This window comes from Schistocerca piceifrons, chromosome X (genome assembly GCF_021461385.2).
Source record: "Schistocerca piceifrons isolate TAMUIC-IGC-003096 chromosome X, iqSchPice1.1, whole genome shotgun sequence".
NCBI lineage: Eukaryota > Metazoa > Arthropoda > Insecta > Orthoptera > Acrididae > Schistocerca > Schistocerca piceifrons.
The window spans coordinates 386,250,088-386,268,501 of record NC_060149.1 but is presented as its reverse complement, the minus strand read 5'-3'; the positions used below and the strand labels follow the sequence as shown (position 1 = coordinate 386,268,501).

General features: G+C 39.1%; 1 protein-coding gene across 1 annotated transcript in view; it reads left to right on the top strand.

Moving 5' to 3' along the window:
* LOC124722372 (IQ and ubiquitin-like domain-containing protein) overlaps window positions 1-18,414 on the top strand; it is a 210,393-nt gene that overhangs the window by 49,163 nt on the left and 142,816 nt on the right. Inside the window, exon 3 of the mRNA XM_047247547.1 lies at window positions 14,018-14,205. Coding sequence (XP_047103503.1) covers window positions 14,018-14,205 — 188 coding nt within the window. The remainder of the gene's footprint in view (window positions 1-14,017; window positions 14,206-18,414) is intronic.

The window sequence follows — 18,414 nt, the reverse complement described above, 5'->3', positions numbered from 1 at the left end:
TTGACGTTAGAGATATAGGTCTATAGTTCTGCACATCTGTTCGACGTCCCTTCTTGAAAACGGCGATGACCTGTGTCTTTTTCCAACCCTTTGGAACGCTACGCTCTTCTAGAGACCTACGGTACACCGCTGCAAGAAGGGGGGCAAGTTCTTTCACGTACTCTGTGTAAAATCGAACTGGTATCCCATCAGGTCCAGCGGCCTTTCCTCTTTTGAGCAATTTTAATTGTTTCTCTATCCTTCTGTGATCTATTTCGATATGTACCATTTTGTCATCTGTGCGACACTCTAGAGAAGTAACTACAGTGCAGTCTTCCTCTGTGAAACAGCTTTGGAAAAAGACATTTAGTATTTCAGCCTTTAGGCTGTCATCCTCTGTTTCAGTACCTTTTTGGTCACAGAGTGTCTGGACATTTTGTTTTGATCCACCTACCGCTTTGACATAAGACCAAAATTTCTTAGGATTTTCTGCCATGTCAGTACATAGAACTTTACTTTCGAATTCATTGAATGCCTCTCACATGGCCCTCCTCACATTACATTTCGCTTCGCGTAATTTTTGTTTGCCTGCAAGGCGTTGGCTATGTTTATGTTTGCTGTGAAGTCCCCTTTGCTTCCGCAGCAGTTTTCTAACTAGGTCGTTGTACCACAGTGGCTCTTTTCCATCTCTTATGATCTTGCTTGGCACATAATCTAACTCATATTGTATGATGGTTTTGAACTTTGTCCACTGATCCTTGACACTATCTGTACTTAAAACAAAACTTTTGTGTTGAGCCGTCAGGTACTCTGAAATCTGCTTTTCATCACTTTTGCTAAACAGAAAAATCTTCCTACCTTTTTTGATATTTCTATTTACAGCTGAAATCATCGATGCAGTAACCACTTTATGATCGTTGATTCCCTGTTCCGCATTAACTGTTTCAAATAGTTCAGGTCTGTTTGTCACCAGAAGATGTAATATGTTATTGCCACAAGTCGGTTCTCGATTTAACTGCTTAAGGTAGTTTTCAGATAAAGCACTAGATTCTTTGCCCCCGCCACCCGTTATGAATGTTAGAGTCTCCCAATCTATATCCGGCAAATTAAAATCTCCACCCAGAACTATAAAATGGTGGGGAAATCTAGTCGAAATGTTTTCCAAATTATCCTTCAGGTGCTCAGCCACAACAGTTGCTGAGCCAGGGGGCCTATAGAGACATCCAATTACCATGTCTGAGCCTGGTTTAACCATGACCTTCAACCAAATTATTTCACATTTTGGATCTCTATCAATTTCCTTCGATACTATTGCACTGTCAAGCATGTCTCTGTGGTATACATTCCAATCTGAGTTTAGAATTTCATTACTGTTTACATCTGGTTTCAGCCAACTCTCTGTCCCTAGTACTATGTGGGCATTGTGACCGTTTATTAATGAGAGCAGTTCTGGGACCTTTCTATAGACGCTCCTGCAGTTTACGATTAGCACATTAATATTGTTATTGCCTGTTGCATTTTGCCTACTCCTACCTTGCCGCGTCTCAGGAGGCATCTTGTTAGGACTAGGGAGGGAATTCTCTAACCTATAAAACCCACATGCGCACTCCACACGTACTCCGCTACCCTTGTAACTGCTTCCTGTGTGTAGAGCATGCCTGACCTATTCAGGGGGACGCTACATTTCTCCACCCGATAGCGGAGGTCAAAAAATTTGCACCCCAGATCTCCACAGAATCGTCTGAGCCTCTGGTTTAAGCCTTCTACTCGGCTCCAAACCAGAGGACTGCGATCGGTTCTGGGAACGATACTACAAATAGTTAGCTCAGATTCCACCCCACGAGCGAGCCTTCCATCTTCACTAACTCTGCCAACCGCCTGTACGAACTGAGGATGACCTCTGAACCCAGACGGCAGGAGTCATTGGTGCCGACATGAGCAACAATTTGCAGTCGGGTGCACCCAGTGCTTTCTATCGCCACCGGCAGGGCCTCCTCCACACCTCGGATGAGACCCCCTGACAAGCAGACAGAGTGAACACTGGCCTTCTTCCCCGACCTTTCCACTATTTCCCTAAGGGGCTCCATCACCCGCCTAATGTTGGAGCTCCAAATAACTAATAAACCCCTCCCCCCGTGTGCCTGCTCAGACCTTGCTAAAGGAGCGGCCACATGTCCACTCACAGGCAGAGCGGGCGATGCCACACGGTCAGCCTCCACATTGACCCTCCGCCTCGTGCGCAGCGAATGCCTTTGAACCCACCACTCCCCTTGGGGAGAGGATGGCCCAACCATGCCCGGTACCCATGAAGATGTCTCGACAGCAGGGACAGTGGGTGAAGCATGTAAAACCTGGGGTGTACCATGCGATGCACCAGACTCCCCACTGCCGCTACACTCCGAGGCAGCAGCCTGAAGACGTTGATCGTGGCCATCAACACGTTCAGCTGTTCGCAAACAGTGGCCAGCTCCTCCTGCATCCGCACACAGCAGTCACACATCGTATCCATCCTAAGAAATCAATTTACTGTAGAGAATTAATCAACTTTTAATTAGACTGCTAATCCACTAAAGGCGGCTGATAGTTGACTAAACTGTGGTTACTAGACACTTCTTGTAGAAAACAATGAAAATAGCACTACCTGTCTCTGGACTGTATTGAAAACAAACACTGGCACTACTGGCACTATGGCTGACTAAAGGGTCCTTAATACTACCAAATATCATAGTAAAATGGCATCACTGTTGGAGTACAGTACATCTAAATGTCTTAAACGGGACCCAACTTTGATGTACAGCAGAAAAACCGTGAAGTTACTGAAGAATTCCGGGCTGCCAGACGATGTTACAAAAAGAATCTCAGAGTCCGAGCTCCTAGACCGCCCAGGTTATATGGACTACCAAATATCCACAAGGATAATGTTCCTATGAGACCTATTGTCAGTGCAGTTGGTTCTCCTACTTATAAACTGGCCAAATACGTAACAAAATTGATGACTCCTATAGCCAGCCGATGTGAACATTACATTAAAAACTCTCAGATGTTCATTGAGAAAATCAAACAGATTACAGTTGGTCCAAATGACATTTTAGTCAGCCTGGATGTGGTATCTCTGTTCACAAAAGTTCCTGTGGAGGACACTGAAACTATAAAGTTGTTTCGGCACATGATGACGACCACCTACTTCTTGTATGGTATCAAATTTTTATGAAATGATGGATGGTATGGTGATGGGCTCTCCATTTTCTCCATCACTGGCTAACATTTTTATGGAGAATTTTGAAGAATGTGCATTAAATTCGGCTCCCCTCCATCCATCCTTATTTTATCGTTATGTTGACGATACATTTATGATCTGGCCACATGGCACAGAAGCTCTCGAACAATTCATGGAACACATGAACAGCATACATTCAAAAATTCAGTTTACTGTTAAGATGGAGAAGGAAGGGAGACTGCCTATCTTAGACGTTTTAGTACAATGACAGGCAGACGGCATCTTGGCCACCCTGTATACTGTGAACTGACGCATACCGGTTTATACCTGAATGCACAGAGTTTCCATCATCCTGCTCAGAAGAGAGCCGTTTTGAACATATTGGTATATAGAGCAAAAACTGTTTCTGACAAGGACCAGTTAAGGTCCAAGATTAATCATCTGAAGTACATGTTCCAAAAGAATGGCTATGGTGCACGTGATATAAAGGCAGGGTTCTCCAAAAAAAGGAAATGTGAAAATGCTGCACACTCACAGGATGAAACACCAATGGTGGTTCTTCCTTTTTGCGGTGCAATTTCCAGAAAAATAGGAAGAGTCCTGCATAGACGAGGTATAAGACCGATTTTTCATCCTCCTAAGAAAATTAAGGAGATGATGTGCCCTGTTAAGGACAATCTCGGCCTCAGGGTCCCTAGAGTTTATAATATACCCTGTGAGTGTGGAAGTAATTATATAGGTCAGATGATTCACACCATTTCTGACCGCCGTGCAGAACACCAACGCCATATTAAAAATAGAGAACTGTAGAAATCGGCAATTGTGGAGCACAACCTCATGAACAAACATAAAATTTTGTTCAATGAAACAGCAATTCTGTCCCATGCCTCCACATACTGGGATACTGTTATTAAGGAGGCTGTTTAAATAAGAATGAGCCAAAAGAACTTTAACCGCGATAGCGGATACCATGTGAGCTGTGCATGGAAACGAGTGCTTGATGCAGAGAAGCAGCAGAGATGTTCCTTCCAAGGTTTACGTCCCAACGGAAGTGGTGGTGCCACCGGCGCAGACAGTGACATCGTCTGTGACAGAAGTACATAATCGCTGACCAATCATAAGCTGACGAATCAGAAGCCGTCCACGGGCTATAAATAAGGCTACCACAGCAGCAGTGAAGACAGTCAGCTCCTGACGATGACGATGGAGGTAATCGTCGAAAGCTCGCGATTTTATCCAGAACCGACACGGCAAGAATACTGAGAATGTTTTACATATAAGTGCCGTGGCGAAAAACTTCGTTCTCATTGTGTCAAATAAGCCTGAAAACTTGCAGGTAAGTGACAAACATTGGAAAAAACAGCACATTACCAGGTAATGACAAAAACAAAAAGACTTGCAAAATGCTGAGGATAATGTGTCAAAATATATACTGCGTCAAGAACAAAGTGTTCTGTTTAGAAGTAGGTTCAATAATTTTGCTGATGTCTCATGTGTCTGTTTATCTGAACGGTGGTGCAAGGAAAATGAATAAGCAGATTTAAATTAGCATCTCATTACTGCCACGGTGTATGTAAAAATGATGGAGTATGCATTTATACAAAAACAGGATTGCAGTTTAAAGCAATAACAGAAATGGACAATCTAAATCCTGAGAAATGTTTTGAATCATATGCCACAGAGATAAAAACTGAGGAGAAGAGCAAACACCTAATCATCAAATCAATATATAGGTCACTAATGGGTGATAAAAACATGTTTTTTAAAAAGCTGGAGGCAGTTTGAAGCACTTCATATAATAATGAAGTGAAATTATTTTTATGTGGATATTTAACATTAACATGTTGATTGAATGTGAAGAAAAGAGACAGCTTAACGGCTTTCACATGAAACCACTCTTTATGAACCCCAGTAGAATAACAAAGTTTTCATCTTACAATATCTTCACAAACAAAAAAATGGTGTCACTGAGGCACAAAATATAAACTTAGGTCTTTCAGATCACAACACACTCATCACATATATTAATTCTTCTTTACGTAAGGTCATAAAATATAAGTGGGAATATAAAAGACACTTCTGCATAGAAAAGTTAAATACTTTTATTCAAGTGTTAGCAAAGGAAACCTGGGAACATGTATTTTCAAAGACAACAATCAATGGTTCATACAATGCTTTTTCTAGTACTTTCATGTCCCCCTTTGAAATGTGTTTTCCAAAAAAGCTTACAAAAACCATTGGAGCAACAGCCAGTGGATATCATCTGCTGTCAGGGTATCTCTTCAAATTCTAAAACATCTCAGTCAAATCAGAAAAGACACAAAGACAAACACTTCGCAGACTATGTTAAGATGTATATGAACATTTACATGAAGGTGATTGAAAAAGCTAAAACAATGCCAATGTCAAAATAATTTTAGGATCAGCAGACATATCAAAAGCAACACGGAATGTAGTAAAAAAAGAAATAAACAAAAATGTTAAAAGTCATGAGGACATTGTTTTAAAAGATGGTTGTGGTGTGTTACTCAGAAATCTTACCCTTGCAAATTACATAAGTGACTACTTCATAAATACTCCAGTCAACCTGAGTAAAAATGGCCTTAAGAATAGTGGAACCTTTGTTCCAAGAGAAAAAAAGTGTCAATTCAATATTGCTATGCCTCACAAATCAACCAGAAGTTCTAAGAATAATAAAAACAATGAAGAATAAAAGTCTTTAGGGATTGATTAAGTACCTGCTTCAGTCATAATAAAATGTGGTAGTGTCATATTAGAATCATTATCACACATCATAAATCTATCATTACAAGAAGGAGTGTTTCCTCCAAGATTAAAAATTTCAAAAATAAAACCAATGCATAAAAAGGGCAATATATATTAAGTGGGAAATTATAGACAAGTAGCTTTGTTACCTGTATTTTTAAAAGTAATACAGACAGTCATGAAACACAGAATTACAAATTTCCTTGAAAAATTCAATCTTTTTGTAAACCAGCACAATTTTTGCAAAGGGTAGAGTACAGAATGAGCTATTACTCATTTGATTTAAAATATCATAATGGGACTAGACAAACACAACAGTACAATAGCAATAAATTTGGACTTACAAAAGGCTTTTGATACTTTCCAACGTGAGATCTTGCTACACAAGTTAGACGCTATTGTTATACGAGGAGTTGTGATAACGTGGTTTCACACTTATCTCCATAATAGAAGACACGTAGTAGAAATTACCTCAGCCAACATTAAAAACAAATTATTACTTATAGATCTGATTTATGAACTGTGCCAACTGGGGTAATACAGGGAAGTGTTCTAGGACCTCTCTTATTTCTAATTTATTTAAATGATATCAAAATTCCTATGAGTGGTACTCATATAACTATATTTACTGATGATACAGATGTTGTTGTAACTCATGTAATGCTACCATCTGTAACTAGAATTTTGGAATATTTACAAAATTGGTTTGAAATGAACAAGTTAACATTAAATATTTCAAAAACTAATTACATCCATTACAGGAAAATAAAGTCACAAAATGACCTGGACCTCAGAATACAAAATAAAGAAGTTGATAGAGTAGCTGTCACAAAATTTTTTGGTGTCCACATAGATGAAAATTTAGATTGAAGCCCACATCCACTATCTCACCAGCAAGCTAAGTTGCTATGCACTATTTTTAATTAGTAATGTGTCTAGTAAAATGACCTCACTTTCTGGGGTTATAATTCTACAAATCTAAAAACCACCTTCACACTAAAAAAAAAAAAAAAAAAAAAAAAAAAAAAAAAAAAAAAAAAAAAAAAAAAAAAAAAGCGGGGGGGGGGGGGGGGGCTGTTAGAATAATTACAAACAGTTCAAAGCTAACACCCTCCACTATTTCAGCAACTACCTCTACCATGCTTCTACATACAACAAAAGTGTAACTAACATAAAAATGTGCACTGAAAATTTATGTGAAAAAGAGTAAATACACAGAAACAAACTAACATTCAAGGTACAAAATTGTATAACAAAATTCCAGTGCATATAAAGAAAATGAAAAAATTGCCTTCATTGACAGAAGCAGTATTCAAGTTAGTAATGACCAACTGCTGTTACAGTGTAAATAAGTACCTTCAGCAATCCAATGGCATGTAATTATATTCATCTACTATGTTGATACTATATACCATAGTCAATGCAAAAATACTTTCAGTCAAATGTTTGCTATGATCTGAATTAGTATTTTGAATGGGAGTGTTCCAACTGTTATGTGCTTTTATTTAAATCTTAACACTAATCCATGAAAAATATCTTTTATGCAATTAATCAAAGTTATCTATACTGTTTTAATGTAAGTTTGTGTAGGGTACTGTGTACTCATGTGTTTGTAGCATACTTTACACTTTACATCCTTGTGTGTGTGTGTGTGTGTGTGTGTGTGTGTGTGTGTGTGTGTGTGTGTGTGTGTGTGTTGATGTATTTTCTGACAAAATCCATATAGTGTAAATTGTCTGTGGATGAATAAACTATTAGTACTACTACTATTACTACTACTACTACATGATCCAATGAGATCAAAATTGTAATTCTGCATGTACTACAATTCTGTTGTTACAACCAAGATTATTATATTTTTTTATAAATATAAATAAGACATGAAGCTAACTTAAGGTTAATTACTTTATGACAAACATAATTAATTTTATATTTTTGATGCATTTCAGTCCTATTCATATTTAATGTTATAAATATTCAAAGTTAGAATTATGAACATAATTGTTGTCTCTATAATTATTATGAAAGATAAATTAACAGCTATGTGTTTTTTTCTGTGAAATATTAACAAAATTTAACTCTTTGTCATATCAACCATATTGATCATAAAGACATAACTTTGTACTAAAATTGTTAAATTTCTGTTCTCATCAACAAGCAGAGAGTGAGTGTGTGTGTGTGTGTGTGTGTGTGTGTGTGTGTGTTGTGTATGTGTGAAGTTTTTGGTGCAAGACAGTTGTAGTAGAGTTGCATTCAGCAAGCTATTGTTGTTGGATGTAGTAACAAGTTGGAAGGACTGTGTTATACTGAAAGTGCATTATGGAATTTACCAGATATGGGATAAACATATTTTGAAACGAGTATAGAATCCTGCTAAGATTTATGACTTTTGCAATGTATGGAATTAGAAAATTTGGAGACCTTTATTGTAGCCACTGTAGAAAGTAACAAGCCACTATGTCTACTGTGCCATAAACAAGAATGAGAAAAATCCACAGTTATCAATGAGAAACAAGCTAAGCTGACCAACTTTGTACTAAAATTACTGTCCTCCTCACTTTCTGGTTCAAGATTATCACAGGTGAACATTTTATGATTCCAGCAAATGTGCAGTTAATGAGTAGTTTTTAACAATTGTCATCAATAATAATTTTTGAAGATTATTTTTAATAGTTTAATGAGGGTGAGGGGTCATACACGAAATTGGAATCAACCTCTTGGGGAGATTCCCAAAGTCAACAAATGGGAATTGATGGATAATAGTCTGCACTGACAACCTCATTGCTATTCTGTCACTAAAGCTGTGCCACTTGCTGAAGCTCTGTAAATTGTAAAGTTCCTTGTAGAAGACATCATTTAGAAGCAATGAGCAAACAAGGTAACTGCCTGCCACCTACAGATGAATGGCCTTGCAGAATGCTTTAATAAGACACTTGCAGATATGTTCTCAATGTAAATTGATGTTGAACAGATACAATACTGTGACAGTCACATACCACACGGTGAAGCAAGACACTGCTTGCTTCACACTGTTCTTTCTGTTCCACACTTGGCAGACTGAAACAACAATAGACACACTGTTCCAGAGTCAACAAGATGATATTGAGGATGGCTATGTAAAACATCTTATCACCAGGACTAAAGAAGGAAACACAGCTGGCTCATATAGGGACCCTGGATGTCCAGCATAAAGACTGAGAGTGCTACAATGCCAAGCACAGACATGTGAGGTACAGCCCAAAAGATCTTTTTTGGATTTTTATGTCTATTCTGAAAGGAGGGTTATTGGAAAATATTACTAAAGTGCTATTTTTGCTTTATTATATCCTTCAGCACTTAGCATCACTGGTTGGCATGCTTTGGGTTGCCATTTCAAACCTGACCACCAGAAATTATTCATTATATGAAATGATCGTATGGCTTTTATTGGCCGGGATATCCCCTTCGGCGTTCAGCCCCCGTATCGTAAGTTTCTTTAGTTGACATCACTTCAGTGACTTGCATGCCAATGATGATGAAAATTATGATGGACACACAACACCCAGTCCCCTGCTGGGAATTGAACCCAGGCCCCCTTGCGTGGTAGGCGGTAACGCTAACACTGTGCTATGGAGGTGGACATTTGTTATATAGTATTTATTGTTTCCAGAATGTTTTTGCTATATTTTATGTTTATAATATTTGTATATTCAGGAATATTCAATGATTGTATAAACAGCTTTACTCTTCATCCGGTAGTTGAGTTAAGTGTTGCACTTCACTGATGGCCCTGCCTTTGGATTTGGACTTTATTGCAGTTACGTGACACTTCTTCACCATTGCATTACCACAATGCCCTGTGTGGTTGGAAGTCATGAGTTTCACACCCAACCTTTCTCTTTGCTTCCCCATCTTCCATTTCATATAAAAAGGTATTTTATCTAACCCAAATCTTGGATCTAAGATCTTACACTAAGATACACTTGACTGTATATTGGAGAATGAAAGCAATATTTATTATTAATGTATGATAATCTCTTGCCAGTGCCTACTTTGAGTTCTCTGAATAACCATTGACTGTGAAGCACATATTATAGAAGATTACCTTAATGGGCTTTTTCAATATTTCGATTCTAGTTGTCTCTTTAATATCCATGGGCAGTTTATTGTACAGTTTTATTCACAGGTACAAAGTGGTGTTTTGTATTTGCGTTAATTTTTCTTGGTAAGTGTAAGTTAATCCATAATTATGATTGCTAATAGGAGTGTGATAATTAGTGATGTTTTTCTTCATGTGCATAACAGATTTATAGATGTACTCACATGGGGCAGTTTAAAACTATTAAACCAGATCTTTTCACTGAGCTTTATTGCTATTTTTGGTTATTATTCTTACAGTTCTTCTCTGAAGTTTAGAAATTGCATCAATTTTCTCTGTATTGAATCCCCAGAAACTGAGTCCATACTTAGTAACAGAGTGCACATTGACATAGTGTGTAGATACTAGGCACTACCTGTTACAGACTGATGACAAGACTCCAGGGCCATAACATGCTGTTGGTGTTCCCAGTACTAGTTTATCTAATGTCAGGGAGACATACACTTCTTACATAAATTAATGCACTCTTCCACAGTGTTTCCAAAATTTCTTGGCTAGTTAAATCATTAGAGCTATGCCTCACTGAACACGTGTGGGACATTATGTGATGACATCCCATACAGGCTGCATTCCTGGCAAAACCCCTTTATCAATTTCGGCAACCTGAGAAAGTAGTGTAGAACAATATCTCCCAAGTTGAAATCCAGCAGCTCTCTGATCATGTCAGTGCACTATTTCAGTCATAAATTTGTAGCAAAAAGCAGTAGTACAAGTTACTGATGCTGTGTCCAAGTCAACTTACACCAAAGTTAATAATACTGTGATTATTATCATAATAAGTGTGTATTCTAAAATAATCAATGTTTGAAAATATACACTATGTGATCAAAAGTATCTGGACACCTGGCTGAAAATGACTTAAAAGTTCGTGGTGCCCTCCATCGGTAATGCTGGAATTCAGTGTTGTGTTGGCCCACCCTTAGCCTTGATTACAGCTTCCACTCTTGCAGGCATACATTCAATCAGGTGCTGGAAGGTTTCTTGGGGAATGGCAGCCCATTCTTCACAGAATGCTGCACTGAGGAGAGGTATCAATGTCAGTCAGTGGAGCCTGACACAAAGTCGGCATTCTAAAAAATCCCAAAGGTGTTCTATAGGATTCAGGTCAGCACTCTGTTGGGGCCAGTCCATTACAGGGATGTTATTATCGTGTAACCACTCTGCCACAGGCCGTGCATTATCAGCTGGTGCTCTATCATGTTGGAAGATGCAGTCACCATCCCCAACTCTCTCTTCAACAATGCGAAGCAAGAAGGTGCTTAAAACATCAATGTAGCCCTGTGCTGTGATAGTGCCATGCAAAACGACAAGGGGTGCAAGCCCCCTCCATGAAAAACATGTCCACACCATTACACCACCACCTCCAAATTTTACTATGACATTCACCCGGCATTCGCCATACCCACACGCTGCCATTGGATCACCACATTGTGTACCATGATTCGTCGCTCCACACGACATTTTTCCACTGTTCAGTCATCCAGAGTTTACGTCCTTACACCAAACGAAGCGTCCTTTGGCATTTACCGGTACTGAGGTCACTGATATGGAGTACACGGTAGTAGGTGGCAGCACAATGCACCTAATATGAAAAACATATGTTTAGGGGAGTGTCTGGATAGTTTGATCACATTGTGTAATATAACTTGTATAAATAACAAGTCCACTCATCAAACAGAAGCAGGAGAAAACACATATACAAGATATGGAAATGTGCTAGCCTTTTGAGCCAGGGGCTTCTTCTTCTGGCAGATGGTTTGAAAAGGAAGGGCGAGGGATGAAGGAAAAGGAATGGTGAGGTTTAGGAAATGGGGAAAGTTATGGAAAAAATCACCCAGAATTCCAGGTTAGGGGAGACTTACAGACTTCCTTCTGAAACCTGTCTAGTAAGTTTCCCCTGACCTGGCATTCTGGTTGACTTCTCCATCACTCTCCCCATTTTCCTAAACCTTGCTTCATGCTTCTTCCTTTCCCTTCAACCCTTCTGACAGCAGAAAGAGCCATTGGCTCTGAAAGCTTGTGCATTTTCATATCTTTTATATGTTTTTTCTTCTGCTGTCATTTGGGGAGTAGACTTTTTATCTGTTCAGTTATAACTGATATTCTGTGCAATTTTGCCATAAACCTTCATTTATCACTAGCGTATAAACACAGATGCTAGAAAAGTAACTTAAAGATCATTGTAGAGATACAGTGGCATCTGACAGAATCTATTCAGAATCCCTGTAAAATGATCACCAATGTGAAATGGGTTTTTAATCTTATATAATCATGAGTATGAGCTAAATATAAATTACAGTAAATGAATGATATGCAACCCATTGAAACAAAATGGTGATATGCAAAATCCACATAAGTGAATAATGTATTGTAGTGTTTATTATGTTGTGAAATGTACAAGGTTTTGCAACATAAGATGCCACATAGTGATACAACATGAATTAGGGGATATAACCTATGAAGTTAATGGTGACATTTGATGATTAGGTAAGAGTGACTGAAGTATTCAAGGATGAGTGTCCTGCTCTACACTTGAACATTTTTGGATTGTCTTTAATCAGTTGGACTATTTAATATGTCACTCAGTGTTGCATTATCCAGTACACAGGTTGCATTGTTGTGTGTGTGTATGAACATATGAGTGGGATAGATAGTAAGATTCTTTCATAGATTATGTAAGGAATGTTTTGCAAGGAGAGACTGGCAGCTGTATGTATGTCTTCTGATGACGATACAATTATGTCAGTGCCAGAGATAGTGGGTGAGAGATATGGGTACTTGTCCAGGGGAAAAGTTAGCAGGAAGAAGTGTATCATTTTAAGAGAGAAAAATACAACTGCTTAGCTAGTATGTTATGAAGGTAGACCATTTTTTAATGTATGATATCAGATTACAGTTATTGACCAAGCAGGCCAAACAAAATGTATGCCTGAAGATTGAGGATTAATTCTCCGAAATGTCACTGGTGAAGGAAATTGTGGCAGTGGTAGAATTTTGTTTAATGTAACTAATAACCACCACAAACAAATCACAGTGTGAATAAGCAAGGGGGTTAGTGCTATATAGACTGTCACAGAATGACAGAAGCTGCTGAAAGCTAAACTTGATTGTACACATAAAAAGATAGTATATAACGTGCTTGTTGAATGAAATTTTCACTCTACAGCAGAGTGGGCGCTGGAAAGTAGGAGACGAGGTATTGGCAGAATTAAGGCTGTGAGGATGGGGCGTGAGTCATGCTTGGGTAGATCAGTTGGTAGAGCACTTACCTGCGAAAGGCAAAGGTCCACCACACAGTTTTAATCTGCCAGGAAGTTACATGATTGTTGTTTGTTGGAACTGTAAAGTACTTACTGTGGAAATAGAACACACTGTATGGAAAATATATTGATAATTGAACTTTTTGAACTGCTTTAGCACATCTGCAAAGTTAACACACAAGTGAATTATGTGGGAAAGATTAATAAGGTCCACGTCATACCAAAAGACATAAGTTTTCCATTTGACAATCAAACATGTCAGAATATGCCATTTCAAATTCAATAAAAGTTTATTTTTGGAGTGTATTTCTACCATGTAGTACATGTTAATAATGAAGTCTTACCTCTTTGCCTTCTTTTACTCTGTAGAGTCTGTGCATGTCTCAAATTAAATGGAGGAGGAATATGGGGTTTCTTTCTGTGAAAAAGTAAGGACATTTTCACTTAGCAAGCTCCAGCAGAGTTTACAGTATCTGCATGTTTAACACTGTTCAGTTTTCTACTGCTGTCAGTATCACAGTTGTTCCTCTGATCTATAAATAGAACTACAGCATAAGACTTTAATACAATAAGAATTAGTTTTTTAATCCTATACAGTTCTGTCCTAAAATTATATTGGCAGTAATTATATTTTTAATTAATATGTATTTTTTTTAGAAAGAATGCAGCGTGAAACACAGACAGTATATTATTGTGATAAAAACACTGGCATGACAATAGCAGAAAAATATACACAGATTAGACAACAGGATTACTTCATTCCCTGTATCCATGACAGAATCATTGTACCCCGAAAGTACATATCAGCACAAGACAGGATGCAGATGGAAGCATTTGAAGATAAGGTAAATGAAACAACAATTATTTAGACAGCAAACAACAATCAATACCACAACTCCAAAAAATGTATCTCCAAAAATTATGAAACAGTAAAATATTTACACTGCTCTATTCTTATCAGTTACCAATAAGGATATACAGCTATGTAGTATAAATCATTCAAAATTTGTAATGGAATTAAGCTGTGGATTGCTAATTAGGAGCCCAAACTGTGTAATGTAAGCCTTTCAAAAATTCCATATAAAATGTGTGGCAACCATCGACAGTGAACCAAATAGCTTCAATGAAGGAAGTAAAGATCTTTGACTTAAGTTTTTGCTTTGATGATTTCAATATGCTTGCATGTTTGCCTGTAATGTGTTTGAGATACAAATAAATAATTGACTTACATTGGCTAGTTGGGTTTCTGTGTGTATGTTTGCCACGTTTAGTAGCTGTAACCCACATTTGTGACCCCAAATCATTTTTGTTCTTTGATTACCCATTTTATGTGTTAATTAGTGTTTGTTAGCAGAAACTATGGATCAATTACTTTGGGGTGCTCCAAACCCTGCGTGCACAAGTGAGACCAGAGGTTTTGCCTGACATTGCGTTATGAACTCTGTGGTTAGTGAAACTTGCACATGAACTAAAACTGCAGCTTCTCTTGCCTTCTTCAGATCCACTGGAACCTAGACTTTGGCTTGCAGATCAGCCCCACAGAATTATTTGCCACAGACAGTTACTCTCAACTGCGAGTACACAGACAGACAACAAGGTTGGCAACAGTGTGCATCCCCCACCCCACCTCTTCTGAAAAACTTGGGTGTGGGGGCAATGTGTGAGCAGGCATGACACATCAGAGCAACCTACAGCCATGTGGTGGCCAATACTGGGCACCTGTGCTAGATACCCAACCACTGACAACTTCTGTCAATGCTCCACTCTAACGTACAACTGACCACCAGCAGAGTGCAACAGATGATGCGAGTGACACCTGCTTCACTCATCACCCTGCCTAACCACTCTGCTGGTTTCAGAATATATTTGGTGATGCAATAATAAACTGCTGGCTCACCTGCACCTACCCAAATTCTGCACCACAGCTCACAAAACAAGCAGTAATCAACAGAAACCAACACCATATCTAGTGGAAGATACTATGTCTTGGATCTCATCACTAATCTTCACTTTCTCATCAAACAGGGGTGGATGCCAGCATCATCCCCACCGCTCACATGTCCCCACACACTCTTCCAACAAAACTCTCTTTATGTGCCAACAACAGATCCCATATCAATGTGCAGCCAAACTTCAGGTCCAATTTACACAGGGATGGAGTTTACTTGGACATTCCACATAGGTGACATTGTGGAGCCAATACTTGAGATAGATTTTCTCAAGCATTTTGGCCTAACCTCAGATCAGTAGATGACATCCTTACTGCACCATGCTACTGGCTATCGCATCCCATTCACGAAATAGTGACCCACTACTGCCCACCTTCTCTGAGTGCTCTGCACTGTCTGCTCACCTCACTTTCTCATGGTCAAGTTTGCAATTGAGCACTCCAAGATCAACACCCTATATGCTCACAATGTCAGATTGCAAATGCTTATCACACCATGTCAACCATGTCACCATACACTTTGTTGCCTCACCAGCTCTTTGCCAACTTACATTACCAACACAACTGCCGCAGCCAACATGCCCCTACTGTGGTCTCAACATCCACAGGCCAATGTTAGTGACATTCCATTTTCCTGTATGTTCACAATGTCAGATTGCAAAAGCTTATTCACACCATGTCAAAGAAACTGTCGCACACTCACCATACACTTCGCTGCCTCACCAGCTCTCTGCCAACTTACATTACCAACATGCCTCTGCTGTGGTCTCAACATCCACAGGCCAATGTTAGCGACATTTCATTTTACAGTGTATCATCCATGTCTCCATTCCACACAATGACAATTGTGTTCCTCCTTTGCCATGTGCGAGATGTACAATTAGGCATGTCCACTAACAGCACCAGATACAGGATAACAATGACAGGAGGCCCTCCTGGTTGCCATGAAGCTTGCTGCCCCCCACCAAAAACTATGGCACACAAAAGTGGCTATTAATGACCTTTTAACTGCAGGTATCATACACCCCTCAGACAGTAACTGGTTGCCAACCACACACCTTGTGCCTGAGAAAGATGGTTCATTCTGGTTGTGTGGGGACTATTGGAAACTAAACACTCGCACCATTATCTATATCTGTCCTGTCCCCCACATCCAGGACTTTGCCCAACTGCTTAATGGGGCATGAGTGTTTAATGTTCTGGATTGCCAGAAAGCGTACCTTCTGATACCTAAGTTCAAAGATAACATTGCTAAAATGGCAATCGTTGCACCATTTGGCCTCTTTGAATTCTGTTTTACCCCTTACAGCCTAAAAAACGTGACCCAGACATGGCAAAGGTTCACTGGCTCTATGTTGTTCAGTCTACCATATTGCTACATCTAACTCAATGTTATCTTGATTTTCTCCCCTCCCCCTCCCCCGTCTTCTCTCCCCCCCCCCCTCCCCTCCCTGTTCACCAAGGAACGCAGGCATCACCTGGCCCAGATTTGGGCTGCCCTGATGATGTCGTAGAAATTAACCATGACAAATTGCAGTTGTGCTACCTTTCTTGGACACACTGGCGGCATCTGTCCGACGTCTGATCACATCAGTTTCATCTGTGATCTACCCATACCTGTGACTTACCATGATTTGTGGCATTTTTGTGGTATGGTAAATTTCTACTGCAGACATTTGCCCCATACTGCTTCCACTCAGGCCCCACTCACAGTTGCTTTGGATAAAAAAAAACACCTTTGTGAAATAAAAAGTACAGTGGTTGGACAAAATGCTTCAAGCATTCTACACACTCAAGATTGCACTTTCACACTTGCGTACTTGGTCCAAGATGCATGCATCACAACTGTCATGATTCACACTTTGATCCGCTCTGTTCTTCAGCAACACATCAGTGATACAGTCAAACCACTCTAGTTCTTGCAAGGAAATTCACAGCTTCCCAATGCAAGTGATCAGTGTCCAACCACAAGTTACTCATGGTTTATGAAGCCATGAGATACTTCTATGATGACAATGAAAGGTGCATGATTATGATTTATACAGAACATGAGCCACTTACCGATGCTATTCGCAACCCATCATAGGACTTTCCTCTGAGGAGATTCCACCACATGAAGCTGATTAGCCAATATATCACTAACTTCCAGTACATCTGGCAGGCAGACAACGTGGTTGAGTATTGCCTTTCCACAGTGAACTCTATCACTTCTCCTTTGGACTTGGATAAACAGGCACGGCAGGCAGGCAGATGACGTTTAACGTTGAAATCTGTGATAGGACCCTGTCTCAGAACTGAGCATGATGTTTTGCCACCTTCCAAACTCATCACTCCCTATATTATGCGATTCGTTTGCAGGGAACCTCCATACCTCATCCCAGTCTCTCTCCAATGGACATTTTTCTTGACTATACACAATCTAGCACAGCCAGGCATCAAGGCTACAACATGCCTCATCACAGGGTGTTTTGTTTGGCCTAGAAACTATCAATAGTGAACTGAACATATTCAATGAAGAAAGTGAAGAGCTTTGACTTTAGTTTTGCTTTGGATAATTTCTGTATATGTGCATGCTTGCTTTTAGTGTGTTTGAGATATGAATAAATAACTGAGTTACATCAACTAGTGGGATTTCTGTGTCTATCTCTGCCAAGTCTAGTGGCTGAAATCCTCAAATGTAACAATGCCTACTAATGAATAGTAATACTGTAAATAATATAATTACCAATCATTGTGAAAAGATGTTATTGATACATGCATAAAATCTGTGTGGGATTTCTGTGTCTATCTCTGCCAAGTCTAGTGGCTGAAACGAAAATACATTTAATGCCTACAAATGAATAGTAATACTGTAAACAATATAATTACCAATCATTGTGAAAAGATGTTATTGATACATTCATAAAATCTGTGTGGGAATCATAAACTAAGTACTAAGAAGTTCTGTAGCTTAAATTGTGGAATAAACAGCAACTGCTGACATTACTGGTCCTTTGAAAGAAAATCATTCATTGATTTGCAACCAAAAGCATCTTTCTTTACAGAAAATGTCTCTTTAAGAACTAACATGAGCCAGTTTCAGCTATGTTGTGTTAAGTGGTCACCA